Below are 22,075 nucleotides of genomic sequence, written 5' to 3' on the forward strand. Positions count from 1 at the left end.
ATTGCAAATTAAGGTACTAGACATCCTGGGATTGGACTGTGTGTGGTGGTGGGCGGGGTAACTCTGCTGTGTTTACTTCTTTAACTACAAGCCCATTCCTGCCTCTCACCGTAGCTGTCATATATTAACCAATTATAGCTGGCATGCAAATATTTTTTTTTGCTCCACCCCATTCACTGTCTGTCCTGCTGGCAGTAACTCATTCATGGGGACTGGGCGCTTAGCTCCAGAGCAGAGGGTAACCACAACCTCTAAGCTCCCTTTTTCTTTCTCTCTCTCTTTCTCGTTTGTTTCTCGCTTTCCCTGTTTTACTATTCCAATTGGATTAGACAATGATCAATCTCCTCCTTGTGTCTTAAAGGAACAGGTGATCCTTGTTAACATTGATCAATTCCTGGATGTGGTCCTATTCTCTTTTGAAGGATGAAAGCACCCAGAGGGGAATAAAACCTCCCAAGCTTACACTGAAGGAAAACTTTTGAGGCATACAAATTACGCAGCGCTAATAGCCAAAGGAGTTCATCCTCTCCACTACCCGTCATTATCGCAAAGTACTTACCTGCAGTCCATTTGGGATTCCTTGCAATACTTTGAATTGCTGTTGTTGCTGTTTTTTTTTTTCAAACGAGGAAGTGCAGGAACGGATTGCTTTCACTTTGTTTTTAAATGTTTGGGATTCAAGATACCTTAGGGAGAGGATCGACTATTAAAGATAAAGCCTTAGGATTGGAAATGGATTCTGTCCGATCGTGGGTCCGAAATGTCGGGGTGGTGGATGCACATGTGGCTGCACAGAGGTAGGTCCATCTCCGAAAACAAAAGTTGTGGTGGCAGTTGCATGGCATTTAATAATGATGTTACAGCTGTCTGTTATATTATGTGTCTATCTATCCTTGTTCATTGACATGTTTGTACATTTAATTGCATAGAGAAACGGTGGGTAGACAAAATCCCATTTCTTACATAGAAAGCCCCCCTCCCCTCTGTCCATTTGTTTCTAATTCCTCTCAAAAGATCACAATATCGTGTTGAATGTCTCCCGAGTTTGCTGCCTATTTCATTATTTAACTTGCTGTACTGATTTAGTAGATACTGCATGAATAGGAGGTCCAGCCTTGAACCCTAGACTTATCATCTTGTGCCACTGGTGTATTAAAGCTCAGCTGTGTATTGCCCTAGGAGATGCCATGGAAATACCTTACTATTCATTGCCCAACGGAACCACTTGATAACAAACACATTGCATATAGCAAGAGGGCCAGTCTCCAACAACTGTTGCCAGAACAATAAATCTAACGGGATATGCAACTATACAGCAATATACAGCCTTGCCCAAGACGGAAAGAAATCTTCTGCCCAAGTCTTGTTACAGACGATACTTCCATCCTTGGTGGCTTTCCAAATAAAAGTATGCAAAGTCATTTAACAGAAGTGTCTCATCACGCAATGGATTGTTGTCTTTGTGACAGCTATGATTTTCTTGACTGCAGCCGGTGCTGAATGATGAAAACAATAGGAATTCAAGCTTGGTACTACTGTGGGAATGAGTTACTTTAACTGTTTGCTGTAATCCGTGTAGTATAATAATTAGCTGACAGTAAACTGTTATTATTAAGTTTACCTTCCAACTAGTTTTATAGTTGCAACAAGTTGGTGTGAAATTAGCCTTTCTCGTTATCTTAGGGAAAAAAAGCCGGATTTGTTTTGAAGTTAATCCAGTGACACGTGGGAGCCGAATATTTGTACAGCAGAACAATACACTGCTTGACAAGATCACAAAAGATGTCACAAAAGAAAGCGAATGAAAGTAACTTCATGGGCGAGGAAAACCTAAGTATGTGGCAGTGTAACTAATCCGTGCTGCACGTACATTTTTTCATTTCTGAAAGTGAGGACAGTGATTAAAGAATACACGGGATCTTGCCAGATTGTTAACTTTTATGGATTGCAATAGGTAGATTATGGTGAGCGTCTGTGCGACAATGTTAAAATAAGCTGTTGGGTAACCAAGGCATGAACCGACAACAGGACCGCTCCAAAACTTATCCACTTTGGGCATGACAAGACATTATTTTCATTAAAAATTTAACAGTTATTTGATAACTGTGTAAAATTAAAGGAAGGCAAACAGTACTTTAAAATAAACTAAATGCAACGTACATTAATCACGTGAGAGTATATTTTTAACAAAGATGTTTGAAAAATGTTATGATTGGCAAGTTCAGGTCAATGTAAAGAAGTACAATGCACCCAAAGCCAACAGTTGTATATGTAACATTATGTAATCTTTTTTGCACAAGTAGTAAACAAAACGAAAGCCATTTTCCAGGTTCTGCATATTTGCATTCCAAATCGCATCTTTGCGATATTCCGTCTGCCAGTTTATTCCCCACACTTGCGGCACCATGGACATAAAATGACATAGACACATTATCTATCTATCTATCTATATATATATATATATATATATATATATATATATATATATATAAATAATCTGCCTACATCTACTTGTGTATATCTATACATATAAGTGTGTGTGTATATACCAATCTATTACATACACACACATACATGCTATCTGTATCATACATAAGTGCATGTAAATATATATGTCTACGTGCGTGTGTGTGTGTGTGTATATATATATATATATATATATGTGTGTGTGTGTGTGTGTGTATGTATATATATATATATATATATATATATATATATATATATATGTATATGTGTGTGTGTGTGTGTGTGTGTGTGTGTGTGTGTGTGAGTGTATGCATTTTGACCACTTTTCAGAAGTACAGTTTGTTAAAATAAAGCCCTAAATGCATTTAACAGAACACGCAGTGATTCATCGCTGGTGCATATGTCTAGTAATAGTATATACAATTTAAAGTATCAGGCAAGTTGTACATTCAAGAACAAATTAACGCCCCCGCCAAAATAAAGTAGGATTCAACAGGAATAGCCGGACTGATACTGGCGGTGTAAGTACATGATCTTGGTGAAAAACCTGAAAAAATGTCTGCATGCAAACAATATTTCTCTAACACTTGACTTTATTCTAAAGTTCCTGTCTGAAAAATTTGGAGTTTGTGGCAGTACCAGTTAAATATTATGTGTCCTCACTGGTACACAACTGTAAACCAATTTGGTCTAAAGGGCGGGTGTTAGCAATAGCATCCTAATTTTTGCTGAAGGTTTGGGATGATGCTAAATAGAAAGTTGAATAGTGTTTTAAGTTTAGCAGACAAGTGGAAATGAAGCATTAATAAACTTCAGTTGAGAATTAAAATAAGCAAGGAAGGTTAGTGAAATACGTGAATGTATAAGATGATGAGTGTTCGTGGTGCAACAAGTGTGCAAGCAGGCTGGAAAGAGTTGGTGAGACAGATTCCGAAAAGTTGACATTTTTTTTGGGATATTTGACAGCCAAATAATTTTATTATCTGTAAGTGACGTGTGAAATTATTAGATGTGGCTGGAATTCCTATTCGGAGAGACGGCTGGCTAGATAACTTTGGTCAGATTGCATTTAAAGTACTTTGCAAGATGTTCGAGAGATGCTACCTGCATTTAAATAAACTGTAACTCAGCTGCTTTTGTGTTGTGTCCACACTGTAATTTATACTCTTCCCGTTTTTTTCAGTGGAGTGGCACTTTCTAGGGCACACTTTGAGAAACAGCCGCCCTCGAACCTTCGTAAATCTAACTTCTTCCATTTTGTACTGGCACTCTATGATCGGCAGGGTCAGCCCGTGGAGATTGAGAGGACCTCGTTTGTGGACTTTGTGGAGAACGACAAAGTAAGCGCTGAGGGCAAAAGGCAGCAGCACTTGGCTTTCTAAAATTACAGTTTCCAAAACCAGATGTTTTGATTGTACATTCTGTTTTAAGATGGCAACTTCATGAAAGTGTTTTCAGGTTATTATAACAGTAATTTTGGGATAGATACTCTGGTATTACTTATTAAAACCGTGAGTCCCACTTTTAATAAGTAATATCAGAGTATCTGTTCCAAAAATGACTATTATAATAACATGAAAACAATTCCCTGATCACCTCAACTGTTCAGATATTCGCACAATGTCCGGATTTTTGCGTCATATTTTTGGTTTATATTTTAAAAATTTGTGTTTTTTCTGGCAAATTGTTAACAAATCATTAAAGATTGAAGTCAGAAAATAATGACAGACATTTGAGTGTCAGACTTACTCTTCAGAAAATTCATGCAAATGCAAAACCTGTTATTCAATCAACTTTACAATTTTGTAAGGGCAATATTTAAAAATTGTCCCTATTTTTGGGCCTTTGTCCCCCCATTATTTCTGGCTTTGTCCAGATTTCTTGTTCTAAGAGGTTGATAATAATGGACACACACACAAACATGTACACACACGCCTTTTTCACGTACAAGGAATTGCCGACTTGAATAGTTAGTTCAAGCAGCTGTTTTCATGTCACAGCAGTAGATGTACTTGTAATACATATTGTACTGAGACAGTTTTTTTTCTCACTAAGTACATGCTGATAGTAATGTAACATAGCATTATAGTATATACTATATTTTTTAGTCATACCTCTCAACCTCTTGAAACGGTAAATCTGGCAAAGCCTAATTTTTTTTTGGGGGGGGGGACAAAGGCCCCCCAAATGGGGCAGCTTTTAAATACTGCTCTTACAAACTCAAAACGTTGTTAGAATAACATGATTTATGATAATATGCATTTTCCGAAGAATATGAAGTCCGAAACTCAAAAGATATGTCATTATTTTGTGACTTCAGTCCTCAGTGATTTGCCAGAAAGCCACACATCTTGAGGAGCTAACCAAAATATGTCGCATAAATTTGGACATTCTGCGAAAATGTGGACAGTCGAAATGTATGTTTGCACTTTATGCACATTACTCATCTAGCTTCAGCAGTGGTAAGTTTTCAGGTCAACTGACCACCATTAAATATGCAGTTTAAGTTCATCCTGTACTTCTGGGTGATTCCATCTCTCTGTTCCGATCGATCTCTCTCACACACACCCACACACACGAGTTTGTACACATTTATATTGCGTTTAAGTTTTGGGGACATAAAATGTGTGAAGTTAAAACTTTATACCGGACAGCTCCACTTTATATTTTTACCTAAAGAGCCCCATACTGTCTTAATATTAATTGAGGAGCGCGTCAGGTAATTTAAAATCACACACACACACACACACACACACACACACACACACACATATATATATATATATATATATATATATATATATATATAGATATATAGACGCACATACTTATGAACCCGCTTGTTTGCTTTGCCCCTTGAATAATTTGTCTACGATGTTTAGCTACTTTTGCAGTAAAAGTGAACCACACGAATAGAGAAATAAGGACTGAGCATCCTTTTTACTGTGACATGATTTTTTTAATATAAAAATATATTTTTAGATTTTTTAGTGCCGACTTTATATTAATCTATTGTGGAGTAAAACCATGACATTAAAAGTCGGAACATAACTTTTGTTATTGTTTATTCCTCACTTAACAGGAGCAGGGCAGCGAGAAGACCAACAATGGGACCCATTACAAACTGCAGCTCCTCTACAGTAATGGTAAGATTCTTGTGTTGATAACATTTACTACTGATGACCAGAAACAGTCCGCTGTCACTCCTAGAAAGTCGTGAAACTCATCAGCTAGCCATGCAGCAGTCCCATCCCAAAAAAAAGATTTATAGGGACTGTCAAGTCAGCCAAGGCCAGTAAATCAAGTAACACACATTTGTGAAAAAGGGACACGGTAGACTCTTCTTTTGGTGTACACACACACGCACACACACACGCACACACTCTCTCTCTTGTTCAGTTTGAGAAACACAAATATCCCGACGCTTTTAATATATTTTAAACTTTATAAAAGGGTCGTCGTATTTTTAGGGTTGCCACCTTTTCAAATGCCCAAAGTGGGACATTTTTTTGTAGAAACGTGAGATTTTGCAGGATAAAATATACCCACAGCCAATGTAAAGGACAGAACTTTACTTTTTTGCCAAAATAAAAGGTTATTCTTATAGCATTTGAGTTGCTTATACTATTTCATATAGCATTTAGGTGTTTCAGATACAAAATAACTATTATGCAATTATTAAAGAAAACTTGGGAAACATTTTTTTCTGCAAGAATCTCAGGACACACGCGATTTTTTTTAGCTTTTTTCGCAAGACACAACTGCCCAAAGAGAGACAGGTGGTAACGTATTTTTGTTTCTCAGATTGAATAAATGTGTGTGTGCGTGTGAAAGCGTCGGCATTTTTTGTTTCTCAGACCAAATAAATGTGTGTGTGATTTGTTATTGTAACTGTTACAAATACTGACTAAAAATTACATAATGTTCCTTTGCAGGAGTTCGCACTGAACAAGACTTGTATGTCCGGCTAATCGATTCTGTCAGCAAACGAGTAAGAACTCTACACATCTTACGAGTTTTTGTTGTTTTACCATTGCATGTTTATTGTAAATGCACATAACATAAGTTGAGTGTTGTAAAAAGACACTGGAGATCAGTAAAAAGTATCTGTTTTCGTAATGGATATCGGTTTACACAACAGTGTTTATGTTTTATATTTGTGTGTGTGTGTGTGTTTGTGTGATTTGCGTATGTTTTTGTGTGTGTTTAAATACACTGTTTGCAATATACTGACATGTTTATTTATACATATTATGTATATACTCATATACCTATACATACCTACAACCTTGAACATACATCTTTCTTTAATACAAATACAAACATGGTTATATACAGTTATAAATGCAGAAATTATATAGCCCTATACAAGCTATAAGTACACACATATGTATATGTGCATGTACACATATGTGTGTGTTGTGTGTGTGTCTGTGGGAGACAGATGCACAGACATACATAGAAATTTTATATATATAACTATGCCCTGTGTATGCATGTGTGTGTGTGTGTGTGTGTTATATACATGTAGATAGATATAGATAGATAGGCATACACAGTTCTGTCTGAAAATTTAAAAACTAAAATACTACAATGGGCTTAACTGTGATTGATTTGTTTAGATATTTAGGTCCTCTGCACAACATGGCATATTTTATGTAGCTGTTCATATGTGAAACATTGCTGAATTTCTTCTCTGTTTACTTTAAATACTAGAAATATGACATACTTACTTTTCCTAATTTCTTTTAAGCCTATATCATATGAAGGACAGAATAAAAATCCAGAAATGTGCAGAGTTTTGCTGACTCATGAGGTGATGTGCAGGTAAGACCTTTGACAAAGACATATTGCACAGTTACACTTGTAATACCTCTCATTTCATTTTATTTTGAATTAATTCTCTTTTGTGAAGGCATTGCTTGATCTTGTAATTCTTAAATCTTTATTAAGTATTATTAAATTCTTCCTGGAAGTTCAGCTTATCAGTTAGCTATCTTCTGTAGTTCTATTTACTACATATTATAGTAACATCACTTCTTACAGAAGGTCTGGTTACCAGTGAGATCCTCCAACACATATATTTAAACACACCCTCCAGAAACACTGCGTAGATAGGAACACACAGATACATATATATATATATATATATATATATATATATATATATATATATATATATATACATATATATATATATATATATATACACACACACACACACACACACACACACACACACACACACAGACAGTCATTTTTTTGTTTCTGATCAGACAGTCTCTAATGTACAATAACAAAATAATATTTGTTCTGGGACAAGGTTCCAATCTTAACCTTATTGTCTCCATGTAGTGGCATTTATATATTTTAATTCAAGCAAACATGCTGAATTTCAAGTGACCTGCAAGAAGCTCACTTCTTTAATCAAATATCTAGCATTCAGGGACCTTGCATATTTTCAACACTGCTTAGAAGGGACTATTTTCTAATCAAAGCTTAATTTTGTTATGAATAGGCTAAAAATCAGCAACAAGTGGATACAGTAGTCAGTTACATATTTTTTTAAAGTCCATACCACCCTATTGTATATTCAAATAGCGTAATAGATAAAACACATCCAGATAAACACAATAGATTATAGCCGAATATATTTCAATAGATTGTGTTCTGACATCTCTCCTCATACCTTCAAGCCATTCTTTGCCAGTACTGTTGTAAAGTCAAGTATAACTTTCATCAATCAGACACATAACTGATGTCTGCTTCAGTACTGTGTTTATCTGTCAGTAGTGTACTGTAGTTTAAGGCAAGGTACTTCCAAACAATATATAAGGTACACCTGAGTCTAAGTTGGGTAAGTCCAGCTTGTATGTTGTCTGACTTTAGGCAAGTCCTTTAACCAGACCACTGCACTTGAGCGATGCTTAAAGTAGGCACTTGTTTTGTAACAGTTTTAACCCCAGGCTTTCAGACAAGTATATTGCAAGGTTCACATTTCCAAGCACTTTTATGCTTATATTCTTTTTTTGTTATTAGCAAAGACTGATGCTTACCTTAAGTTACCAAACATCTTACATTTATTCTATTTTTCTTCAGTTTTTGTTGCGTTTCTGAACTTGTGACATTATATTCAATTCCCATAGTAAAACAAAGATGACGTTAGAACATGTTAACAGAATGAGAAGTAGAAGGGTAGATGGTTTGTGTGGGGGGAATGCCAAAAAAAAATTGAGGGGGAAAAAGTGTGCTGTGGAAATTATTTGGATTAATATGTTGTTTTCCTGGTGTTGTTCTGACTGTGAAGACATTCAAAAAAAGCATAAGACAAGACATATTTTATTTTACATCTGCATTAAGTGCAGCATATGTTTTATTGTACTCTCACTTGATGTAAATCCCTTTGGTATGACTTGTTTCATTTTTACTGAATAAGATGGCACATACATGCCTTCTTCAGCTGCTTTTGTTAGATTTTCTTTGTATCTTTGGTGGTTTTACTTTGCAAAGTAATTGTTTTATATATTTCATTTTTCTTTCTTTTATTAGCCTCAGAAGATTATTTGTGGTTTTACATTGAGTTTGTGTTTTTCCTTATGTTTTGTATTTGTGGCTTACTATTTGTGCATCACAGTTTTGCAGCATTTGTTTCATTATTTCACAGTCTTAATTTCAACAACATGATGATCAAGAAAATGCATTTGCTTTCAGTATTCCTTTTACAGTTGTATATAGATACTTAATAAGATTGGCATGTGCTTTATGTGTACAATACACACACACACACACACACACACACACACACACACACACACACACACACACACACACACACACACACACACACACACAGACACTCACACTGTTATTTTTAAATCCAGTTTCAATTGACATTCTTATGTTACACACTGTTTTCCAATACTTCAAGGAGGAGTTTGCTTCATTTTCTGTTTATTGTTTTTGTGGAAAATCAGTGCATTCAATGAAATCTGCCATATTTGGAAGTATGTAGTACAGATACCAAGAAGTGCTGAAAGAAGGGAAGCATTTTTCAGTTTCTAGAAAAAAAGTGGTTTAGGTAAAAATAATGGTTTCAAAGGAGAGTATACTATAGTAAAGATGCAAATAACAGGTCAAGTGAGGGACAGAAATAACAAAAGACCACTCTAAAAGGTTACCATAGTCAGCAGCTTCAAACCAAACTGGAGAATACAGACAGACTCTGAAGGCCTGCTGGCCTGTTCTCTCAACTGTTTCATTCCTTTTATTTGTAATTGCAATGTCCTGTGCAACATAGTTAGTCATGTTGCCTCCTAAGAGTTTCTAAGATGTGGGGCTCAAACCTCCCATATACAACATTATCTAGTGGTAAAAACATCCACAGTAGGGAGCTGTTTATGATTATATCCAATCCATTTCATTTGAGGCAACTACAAAAAGCTGAGAGACAGGCTATATATACATGATACAAAGGCAGTAACGAAGCGCTGTGCCTTAGATGGCTAATGTTTAGCATTGCCTTTATAGCTGGCTCTTTGTACATTTGATTGCATATAGGTAGATACATCTATTAAAATGCAAACCTATACATGAGCACATACTTAGACACCTGTTTGAGTCTTACTTATGCACTCGATAACCGTTGCACTACAGAATCTACATGTGACTGATGACTGAACCTAGAACCTTCTGCATGTGAAACAGATTTGATAAGCAGTATATTTTGGCATGACAGCCATAGGATTGGCAACAACTAGGATATGAATAGATGCTTGTATGTATTTCATGCAGCTTCACAAAGAAACTAATTATATACAGAAAATATCTTTACGTTGTTGTATTACATTTCATTTTGCAGTTGTGTATCATTAGAGATATGCACATCAGCATAAACCCATCGTAAATCTTGGTATTACAGAGAATCATTTTCATTATTTCACGACTTTTAAGGCCTGTCTGTGTCTGTGTGTCTTTCTGAGGTCTGTGTGTCCTATGTACCTTTATTTTCAAGATGCTAAGACATACTTTTAAATAAAATGTCTTTGTTTGGTTATAATTATTTAAGTACATGTTACGAAAATACACTCCATAAAAATCATGACTGTTAGCCAGAACTAAGACATTTAATGCAAGCAAACAAATGGTATTACTAGCAGTTTAAACAAAGCAGCCCTTTAGATCCTTCAAAATCAAGGTGAAACATGTTTATGACTCTGAACAATGTCCTTGATTTTGTCTATTTCTTCCAATTATCATGTAACAGGAAACTAGTTGTTATGCTGCCGTTAGCAGCCTCCATACCCTCAATGCTCAGAGGACTAAAAGATATTATAATTTGAACAGAAGTCGTCTCTGGGCCTACAGCTGGCTAATAACGGAGTTGTATTGAGCATGAGCCGGCCCCACAGCTGTGACTTTCGCCACAAGGCTCAAACTAGAGAGGAGTCCTAATCAGCTGGGCCAGCCAGCCTCTGGGGCCCAAGTCTTTATTGGCCAGATGGTGTGAATTTAGACACTTTTGTTATGCAATCACAGGGAGGGGTTGAGAAGGAGAAGAAAACAAAACAAAAGCAGCCATGCTGTGCACTTATTGGAGTTGGAAATTAGAGACAGATTTTTTCCCCCTAAGTTGTAAGCTCAGGTTTAGAACTGCCACACTTAGGGACTGAAGCTAACCCCTTCACTTCATACACTGAGAACAATAATAAATGAATACTTAGTGTGAAAATGGTTTAGGCTGTACTACAACTTTATATTCTTCTTGGGGTTCTTTGCTGACTTTTCCACTCTTTCACTTCTCAGAGATAGTATTTTTTCTGCCAGACAGAGACATTTAACTTGTATATTTCATTTACAAATACAAATATGAACAATGCATATAACTTTTTTAACTGATCTTTTTATTGGGAAAAGATTGTAGGGAATCATGAAAAAACACATTTTTCCTTTGGATACACTACTTCAGACAACTGCAGACTGAAAAATAAATCTTACCCTGGTTTTATAAAAATGCTACTTTCTCTGGGAATTCTTCCTTAAAAAAAAGTAAGCATTATGAGTTTTTGTGTTTCATATGCAGTGGAATACTTTACAACAAATAACCAATTTAGACTAGTTTAAATAGTTTGTTATATTTTAATCTTTTTATTTTTACTAAGAACCCAGAAGGCAAGTACTCATATATTCAGTACACGAGCTGATGCTTACAGAAAAAATAAACAAGGCAGAATGACTTTTAAAGTGGTATGAACAACTCTCAGAATTTGGCAGAATGCCTAATTTCTCTCATTGCTGGATGTATTTCTGGGGTAACCCTTAAAAAAGTGATCTTGTTGGGTTGCCAGCTTATGAAATGCGCATAGTATAACATTTATGACTGAAATATGAGCGTTTGTATGACAAAACACATGCTCAGTCAATACAAAATGCTTATTTTCATTTTATTACCAAAACAAACTCTTTTTTTTTTTAATTTTAGTTAGCTTTTGTTTTATATTGTTGATGTATAGTTTCCCAGCTTTCTGTGACATTTAGGGAAAGAAAAAAAAGACATTTTTCTTTTTCTAAAATGCTAAGATAGTTGCCATTTTCTTGTTTATTTGCAAAAACAGCTGCTGAAATCATGAATGTTTTTAAAATAAGACATTAGACAGACAGTAACCATAATGCAATTATTACCATATATGAAAAGGCAAAAAAAAAAAATCTTGTTTCTGGTCTAATGCAATCAGATGATGATAATATCTTCACCATTCCAATATCTCTTTTCTCAAACATATTTTACATTAATATTGTCAACACTTTCCAGACTTTTCTTTTACCCATGTAGCCACTGTAAATATATACATCTAATTCCTATATGTTTCATACCTTTTCTACTTTTCTTTGTGACATGAGCAATGCTACAGGTTTGAAGTATACAGTTTTTAAGACGTAATTATAAACTAGATAATCTGTTTTCAGTTTCTTGCAAATCATATCAAATAGATTTACATGTCTGATATCCTTTCCATCAAATTCTAAAAAAACATTTATCCTCCTTAATTTAGTCTGCATCTTTAATGTGCATGTAACCTTTAACACTATCTGATGCATACTGGCACACTGGTTTCCACTGTATTATGATGTCTGACTGCTATGTTTGTTTGTAATCTCTAGGCATGCCTGTAAAGTGTTCATTAAAACCAGTTCACTAGCCCAGTAAAAAAACAAACAATAAAAATATACTTAAATAAATACACATGCAGTGATAAAAGTAAGTAAGAAGACATAGAAACAAAACCGAGGCACAGCTTTTTCTAAAACACACTGCTCATATCAGTGAAATCTGATCAGTGTACTTAAAACGCTTTTCAGCTCCAAAGTCTCTGAAGAAAAGAGAAATGCAAAGGCTTGATTTGCGAAAACCAGTGTTTGCTTTTGCTCTCCATAATAGTTACACTGGAAATGGTCATTATAGTAAATAGCAGGGGGTCTGAGAAATGCAGCCCGATCTGGCTGGTGGGGGTTTGCCCCTGCATGACACTAATTTAAGACAAATGTCCATTTGCACTCTTCTGATGACTATTTTGTGCATTTAGAATGAAATGCTCATTGCTTCCTTATGTAACAGAGTTCCTGTATTTCTCTTAATGCATAAACAGGGTTCCTGCATTTCTTCCTACAAGTACTTTAAATTAAATTCTCAAATGAACAATTTCATTGCAGTTTCTGAAATAACAACCACAGATTAGGTGCTTCCATTTTAAACTATAATTTGTACCTTTTCTTTTTTTTCAATAAATACTTTAGTATCTCTACACAATAAACGTGATGAATCAGTAATAACTCAAAATTAGGCTTCTCATTAGGTATTTTACACATTTATTCATGTCACATTTAATACTACTAATACTACTACTAATACTAGTACTATTACTAATATGACTGCTAGTACTACTACTAGTACTACTAGCACTATTACTAGTACTATTACTAATATAACTACTACTACTATTACCACTAGTACTACTACTATGTCTTAGCCATAGCTAGGAAAATTGCATGTGTACAAATGGGAGAACACACACAGCATATCACTTAAAGAAATGTACTGATCCTTGGAGGTTGGACGATAAGCATGAAGTGGACTGAGTTCTTACATTCTCCTGAAATTTGACTACATATTTTATGTCAAAGTGCCCTTTTACAGTCATATTTACAAAAAAAGATGGAAAACATCTTCAATACCCAGAAAACAATACCCCCCATCCGAAAAAACAATACATTTAAGACTTGAAGGTAAACAGCAAATTTCTTTAATCTTCATGCACATTTTTATGTGCCTATATGTAAGTTTTATATCATGGTATACATGTATGCTTATTTAATTCAGATAATAAAATGGGCCAATTAAGAACATATGTTCATTTTTCAAGAGCAACTTGAGTGAGCTGTGCAAATAGCACACAGCAGATGTGAAATTCATCAGTGGAGGAGACAACGGGTTTAGGATATGAGCACATTTAACAGACATATATCAGGGACAAGTAGGTCATGTAGCACTGGTGGTGGTCATTATTCGTTCATAAAATACAAATCCACCATTTTTAGCAGCACCGGGGGCTAATAACAGGTCAACTTAAAATCCAGGCATTTCTGAGTAGGGTCGAGAGAGAAAAAAACTAGGACTACAATTCATCGGGCTAAACAGTGTGTATAAACTGTCAGTATGTGTGGGTACAGGAAAGCAAGCTTTGTTGCTCTCTGTTTCAGAAATGGTAGTGGCTGCAGTCACCAGTTACAAACAAAGGTTTTGAAGTGGAGCCACTTCAGTTTTCTTTTCCTTAATGAAGTACCACTTCAGTCTGAGACATTATTCTAGCTAGCTCATATCTTACTTACACAGCAGCACAACATTTATATACCTTGTTCTGAACGTGTAACATCAACATTTCGTCATGCTGACAACTGGCTAGTTTCATAAATATTATAGTCACCTTATATCTGTATAGCACAGTTAAGATAATCTATTCAGTGTGTCACTGATGGCACAGTGAAATGTTATTCTTAAGCATCTGTGCTAAATTGTAGAAATCAGTGCAACAGTATTATATAGATTTACACTGCCTCTAGAAAGTGTAGCACATGGAATGCAAAGGATCATTTTGTTGTTCTACAAAATTTCTACCTCTAAGTCAGGAGAAGCGTGATCACAGAGTGCTTAGATGCCATCCAAGTCAGTGTACAGTGAATGTGGGGAGAGACAAGCTCACATCTGAGTGTGTTTGGCCACCTCATAGCTGTGCAGATCTGCTTCCCATAACTTTTTGTGTGCTACTGCGTTATGAACAGTATATGATACTATGTCAATCCTGTGGTATATCGATGACCCACCTAACGAAGTATGGCTGCTAATCGGTGGAGAAGTGCTGAGCCTACTGTAACTCACCACTTCAGAGCTGTTATATTGAAACCTGTATGTCAGAAGATGTGTTCTCCTGTGCAGACCCCACAGAGGGGCCAGATTTTCCTTTTTTTTATTCTTATTGTAAATTCCTGCTGCAGTCAATGTCAAAAAGTCTTCCTGCCATGAGCATAGAAAAATTTAATTCAAAACTAGGCTGCTCAAAATGGATGTGATCATTGTGGTTTTATAAACCTGGCTTTTTTTGTGTGGGCAAGCTCCCTACACTTCCTATGCAGTGGGATTTGTCCCCTATCCCTAAACTTAATATACTTAACTCTAAGGCCACCACATTTTGGGCAAGGATAAATCCCAGCTTGGCCTTATACAGATGCAGGGAATTTCAGCCAAATTGTGAGTTTTGAGCATTTGGCCATTTTGGTCTGGTTGTGATACCATTTTAAAAACTTGGCTTAACTGTAATGCTGACTGCATTCCTCCATCCTACCAAAAAGCATTCTTTATGAAATCTATGGATTGTCTTCAGCCTGGTTTATGTGTTATTAAGGACTTTAAATGTAGGGATGGTGTTATGATGCAGTTTGAAGGCCAAAATGTGGTCTGTCTAGTGAAGTGATAGTTAATTTTTGTCGTCATGTTTCTTGTAAAAAAATATGCACCATAAAGTGGATGGTTGTTTGGTACAGTGTTTTAGGCTTGTCCTTTAAAAAATGGTGACACATGGGTTTAAGCCTACTGTTAGCTACTGTTTCCAGCATGAAGAAAGGATATAGGAAACACTGTAACTGCACATTTTAAGTTGTAGTTTTCTTTATTTAATGGAGTTACCTGGTAGATGAATTCCTAATCTGAAAAGATTTCTAGATGTGCATTTTTTGAAGCATCAACACATCAACAGATTAATTTATTGGATCATGAGATAATGTCCCACAGAAACTGTATCATTGTTTTGTTGATATTCAGAGGTTCTTTGTTGGAGATTAGAAAACATTTGCTCCAGTTATGAAAACTTTGATAATGTTATTACTGAGTGTATTGACCATGCTGGTCTGCACAAAATGTCATGTCTAGCTTATGTGGTAGAGGTAGTGGAATTCCAGAGAAGTGGCAGATCATTTAGCAGTACTGACTTTATTAATATAACCAGAATGCAGCAGTGATGAAAACCTTCAGCAATGCCCATGTCAATAATTAAGCTACTCCAGAAAGGAGTCATATATCTATTTCTTTTCTCTTTATGCATTAATAAGCTACCCTCTGACATGCTTCGTCTTCCTGTTTTAATACATGCTGATGACACCCTCATTTATAAATCAAGCCCATCTTGGACAAACATTAAATCAGAACTCTAGCAGGCCCTGCTATTCATCATTAATCAGCTAAACACAAGAAACCTATTCCTTAGGCAAAATAAAACTAAAGTCATGCTTTTTGGCACACACAAAATCTGCCCCCCCAACCTAGCAATTCATAACCAGAAGAAAATTCCCCTAGAAACTGCAACTTCCTTCTAATACCATGAACTCTAGCTTGACCCAAACCTGAACTTCCAACTATACAGCAACAAAACTAAAATGAAAACACATCAAACTGTTTTGGGCATGGAAACTATCCCAATTTCTGTCCTGTGCAGGAAGGGAAGACATAGGTAAAGGTATATCCCTGGCCCAGTATGAATATGTTCTTTCTCTAACTACCGCTGCCAAAAAGAAGAATCTTACAGCATTACAAATTACTGCAAATAACATCTGTTGGTTCATCTTCCTAACTCCCACAAATGAATGCTACTGCTCAGTTCTCAAAAGAAAAAAGCTAATCATCTTCCAGTCCAACAAACAACCCACCCACTTCTTGCTTCACTTGTTTTTCACCTGCTTAACACAAAATCCTTCTCCTACCTAGTTGGCAGATTTACTATAACAGGAAGGGTCTACATCCTCAGCTCTCAAGCAAACCATGCTCCCAGCCTAGAATCTGTTTCATTCAACAGTAAATGTAGCAACCATAGCTTTTCAGTACTCAGCCCATTAATGTGGCAATCCATTCTGCCATCTACTGGGGACTCCCCAATTTAGAAAAGCTCCCGAGTATCACCTAGTAATAGAAGCACAGTACCACTGATTCTTTACCAATAATATAACCTAAATTCTAGCAAAGATAATTACTCTTCCTATTCATATTGTACATAACTCTTTCTGAGAAGGGCATTTATTCAGCCTGCATCTCATTCCTTGCTTCCTCCAACCTGTCGGATAACATCCCACTTATCAAACAGACAGTTTGCTGTGCTTTCTCCTATTAATCTGGTGAACCTGGGCATTCTGAGGCAGTGTAGCACCTACCTCATGTACACAGACAACCCTCTCCTCATTTCTCCCAACACTCAGACTTGTGGGAGATGCATTTTTATCTCCCATTTGGAAGCATGCACTCTCCAGTCAAGACCAGAATAGCTGGTCAAGAGAAGATCAACACCTGCACCACGCCACATGGACACATAGCCCTCCAGAACACCCACCATCATAGCTGACACATAGAAACACAAGCCACACTCCCCCCTTTGCAGAGGCTCTTAATAGAAATCTACCCAAACAGCAGAGACCTCCAAGGCAGAAATGCACTCGACCACCACAACACAGCACAAACCAGAAGACACATAGCTCACCTACACAGCGTGCCCCTCAACCTAAGCCACTAAGGCAAAACAGCTTGCCCAATACAGTGATCATAGGTGACTCAGTAGTGAGGCACACAGATGTCCCATTCACTAGGTTGAATAAGGAGAAGGTAACAGTCAGCTATCCATCAGGTGCCAGAATCTGACACATAACACACACACTCAGGTCACTCCACAACAAGTACAAATATAACTCTGTCATTGTCCATGTGGGTGTGAATGACCTGAGATGCACCTCACTGGACTACATGAAAAGAGACATGGTGGAACTCTCGGATTATATAGCCCAGACAGGCACAACCCTAGCCCTCAGCAGCATACTACCATCACCCAGAATGATACCGTAGAACAAGTAGAAAATGATTGACTTCAACAATTGGCTGTTTCTGGTGTCATTCTAAGGGGATCCAGTATCTGTCTGCTTGGGATGACATGATTGACAGACCTTGATGCTTTGCCAAAGATGGCCTGCATATGTCACCCCTGGGTTTCCGGGTACTGGCTAAGGCTGTTGCCACCCCTATAGTGCCTTTTTTAGGCAGTGTTCCAAAGACCAAATTACCACCATAACAGCTATAAATAAATGCAATCTGAGGGTCATGCTGCTCAGTGCTAGAAGTCTAAATCTCAAGATGCTCTCACTTGAAGCACTCCTCAAAATGCAGAACATCAACATTTGTGCTGTAACTGAGACCTGGTTTAAAGCACCAGAAAGCATCCCTGTGCTACCAGGCTATAACTCATTCCACACATTTTGTCCCCAGAACATGGACTGAAGCTCCAAAGGTGGTGGTATCTCCATATTCATAAAGGATATGCACACCTCCAGACTCATATCCCAGCATATGCATCTGAGATACTTCAGGTACAACTAACACTCAGCAAGACGGAGATTCAGGTTGTAGTCTGCTATAGGTCCCCAACCATGTGCCAAGAGTCTCACTCCACATTCCTAAGCACCCTGGAATCTATTAGGGTCCAACCCTACATTCATACTAGGTGAGTTCAACTACCCCTCCATCAACTGGGAAAACTACTCATGCACCAATGCACTGGCCCAACGCTTCCTGGAATTCATCAATTCCAATGCCCTGGACCAGCTCATTCTTACCCTCACTAGAGGAAGCAACATCCTTGACATGGTTATTATTAACATGAGCAACCGTTACTCTACACCAATAGTCAATTCCTCCCTGGTTAGATCCGATCACAAACTAATCATCATGGAAATCCACATCTTACCCACACCCCTTGCAAAGGTAACCACCATGAAAAACTTCTCCAAAGCTGACTTTGGGCTCCTAAAAATAGAGGTAGCTAACTTCATGGCACCCATGCCAATGGAAAATAGATGCATGACTGCTGAATCATATACCAATGCACTGTACAGACATACATAAATGCATGGAACTAGCCATAGCCAACAGAACCAAGATGCTGTCCTGCAAAAAAAGGAAGCCAATATGGTGGTCCCCTGCCATTAATAAACTCTACAACAGACGGAAGAAACTGTTGCAGAAAAAGGTGAAGTCCCAAGACTGGAAAAACTCCCTTATTAGCCTAAACAAAAAGTTGAGATCCTTCATCAAAACCTCTAAAGCCAACTGTGAAGGCAGAATTGCTGCAGACACTGAAAACAACTACAAAGCCTTCTATAGTTATATCAAGAATCGCCATGGCAACACCCAGGTTTGCTCTGAGTTACTGCACAATGGTACCTCCTATACTGAGCTAACAGATATTGCCAACATACTGGCCGACAGATTCAGTGTCAACTTTACCCCCCCAAAGGAGCAATCACAATACCAGAAGATGCCAGGCACTCAGCATTACTGCAGCACTGGTTAAAGCTGCATTGTCCAAGACCAAGAATACAACTTCCATTGGACCCGAAAATATCCCTGGCTGTGTTTTACGTGAACTACAAAGTGAACTTGCACCACATCTGTGTGCCCTGTTCACTCACAGCCTCACCTCAGGCTTTATCCTTACCGAATGGCGCACTGCCACAGTCATCCCTCTCCATAAAGGGGGAGCGACTACAGACCTGGGAATTATCACCCCATTAGTCTGACGAGTCTGTTATGTAAGGCTATGGAGTGCATCATCATGGTCCTAATTAACAAAGATATCGGTCATCTTCAAACTCTAGATCCCATGCAGTTTGACTTTGTGAAAGGTAGATCATGCCTGCTCAACCTGGTGGACATCTTTGAGTCAGTCACCAGAGCTGTGGATGAGGGTAAGGCAGTTCATACAGCCTACCTCGATCTGGCCAAGGCCTTTGATACCATTCCTCACTCAGGAATTATTGATAAACTCACCAGACTTGGCATCAACCCCTATGTCACTAGGTGGGTTGCAAACTGGCTCACAGATAGAACCCACAGTCTAAAAGTAGCGTACCCCAAGTCAGACCACCAACCAGTCATGAGCGGAGTCCCACAGGGATCGGTCCTGGGTCCTCTCCTGTTTGGCATCTACTTCTCAGAAGTCCAGGCCAACACAGAGGGACTCTGGCTGACCAAGTTTGCAGATGACTGCAAGCTGGGAGCAATTATTAACTCCCCAAGTGATGCAGACATCCTACAGAAAGGCCTCACTGAGACCAATGACTGGTGTCGAAACCATGGCCTTAAGCTTAATGTCAAAAAATGCATCATCATCCCCTTTGGGAAAAACTCAGTTCTCACTAATTACCACATCGATGGGAGCCCACTGAACAATGAAGGCATTATAAGAGATCTGAGGATGCAGGTTGACAACAACCTCTCCTTCAACCACCACATTGCCACTGTGGTCAGAAAGTCCTTCTATGTGGCAAATCTCATTAGCAAGGGTTTTGTAGCCAGGAAGAAAGAGGTTATCATCTTTCTCTACTCTTCCCTCATTAGACCAATCATCGAGTATAATGCCCCATTTGGCATGTACCTCACTAGACACCTGCAACAGCTGGAGAGGCCACAAAAGTACCTCACAAACAGGATCCTGAGCCTTAAACACATGTCCTGCATGTACAGACGCAAAAAACTCCAGCTATTCTGTTTCTCATATCGTCTACTAAGAGGCAATTTCTGCTTGACTTACAAAGCCATGTCTGACTCAGCTCTGTTAGAAATGCCACATCTAAAGAAATCCCAATCCCTCTGCACCACATGCTCCAGAGACCTCAGCCTCATTACCACAATCAACAGAACATGCTGGAGGGACAGATTCATAACCCAGAGACTGCCCATGCTCTGGAACAGGCTTCCCATACATGCCAAGCAGGGCACCTCATTGTCCCTCTTCAAGAGAAATCTTGATGAGTGGATGGGAAATAGAAAGTTCACTCTGGGGATCCCTCCAATGGCTCTATTTAATAGAGGCACCGGGAACTAACGCTGGGCGGCACATTGCCAGGGCACTTCTATGGGCTAGGCTTGTAAAGGCTCCAGAGCCATTAGCCTAGTACACACCTCTGAACATCCCCTACATCTTGCCATAACACCTTTAGTCTACCCCCTTGCTTTATTCTCATGTAAGTGAACTGAACTAGTAGTCTAGTAGTGTCTACCTGTCTCGCTGACATAGTTTGCATCCAGACATCTGTATTACAGTCCTTCCTGTTGCAATGTGCTTTCACTATTCAAATGGTACTTTATACTTGTCTAATGCTCAGTGCTTGAAACTGTGTACTAATGTTGTTCAACTATTTGCATCTCTGCAATGTTTCTGGTTTTCATTACAGTCAGGCTGAGTCTGCATTTAGTCCTTGGTGATCAGTGATGCACCCTAGTAAAGAAATAAAGGAAATAATAACAAAAAATGTACCACTTACCAGGAACAATGGGCTTTACATTGGCACCATCTTTGTTGACCTAAAAAGAGCATTCTCTGGGGCATACCACTGGTTACCACTTTGAAAACATTCTAGAATAGCCCTTGTCCCTGGACATGCTTTCTCTTCCTCTACTACTCAGCATTCAGGGTTCCATTCTTGGAACAATATTTTTCTGTTTCTTATATAAGACATCTTCCTACTGATATCAAAACCCACAAATATATTTTTTATGCAGCCTTCTCCTTCTAAGAAGTAGTAACAGCTGCAAAGACACTGAAACCTCACTTCAAAATGATTTTAATCACAATTGTGTCTGGTAAAAATAAACATAATCTATGGACAGTGTCTCCAGCACTAACTTGCAACACTTTTGCACTGTTCATAAATTCACCTCTGCCTCTTTTTTGTGTACGATTCATTGGGTATAGCTATCTCTCAGGTATATTCATATAATATATAGATGTCTACTTAGATCATATTCTTTCTTTCCATGGACATGGGCAGATCTCTGTCAACAAAGTTTTAGCTCAGATCAAAGCAGATTGTAAGATTTCCAGTTCTCATAATCTTCAAACACTGAAATCTTTTGTTAAAAGAAGTACTCGTTTGTATGAGAGAATATGTTCTCCACTGTGTCAGTGAGGACAACACCATTGCATTACAAACACTCCTAAAATGTTGTTTTATTTGTCACACTAGATTT

General features: G+C 37.7%; 1 protein-coding gene across 3 annotated transcripts in view; it reads left to right on the forward strand.

Annotated features, from left to right (window-relative positions):
* Positions 1-203: 203 nt before the first annotated feature.
* EBF2 (EBF transcription factor 2) overlaps positions 204-22,075 on the forward strand; it is a 418,171-nt gene continuing 396,299 nt past the window's right edge. For 2 of the 3 annotated variants that reach the window (XM_044083147.1, XM_044083148.1), the window contains exons 1-5: positions 208-797; positions 3,650-3,806; positions 5,549-5,612; positions 6,402-6,457; positions 7,220-7,293. In XM_044083147.1, the coding sequence (XP_043939082.1) occupies positions 667-797; positions 3,650-3,806; positions 5,549-5,612; positions 6,402-6,457; positions 7,220-7,293 (482 nt within the window). In that variant the 5' untranslated portion in view covers positions 208-666. Of the gene's footprint in view, positions 798-3,649; positions 3,807-5,548; positions 5,613-6,401; positions 6,458-7,219; positions 7,294-22,075 lie in introns of all 3 variants that reach the window. The other variant, XM_044083149.1, reaches the window with a different exon arrangement.

Source organism: Protopterus annectens, chromosome 9.part0, assembly GCF_019279795.1.
Source record: "Protopterus annectens isolate FY-2018-M chromosome 9.part0, PAN1.0, whole genome shotgun sequence".
Classification (NCBI taxonomy): Eukaryota; Metazoa; Chordata; order Ceratodontiformes; family Protopteridae; genus Protopterus; species Protopterus annectens.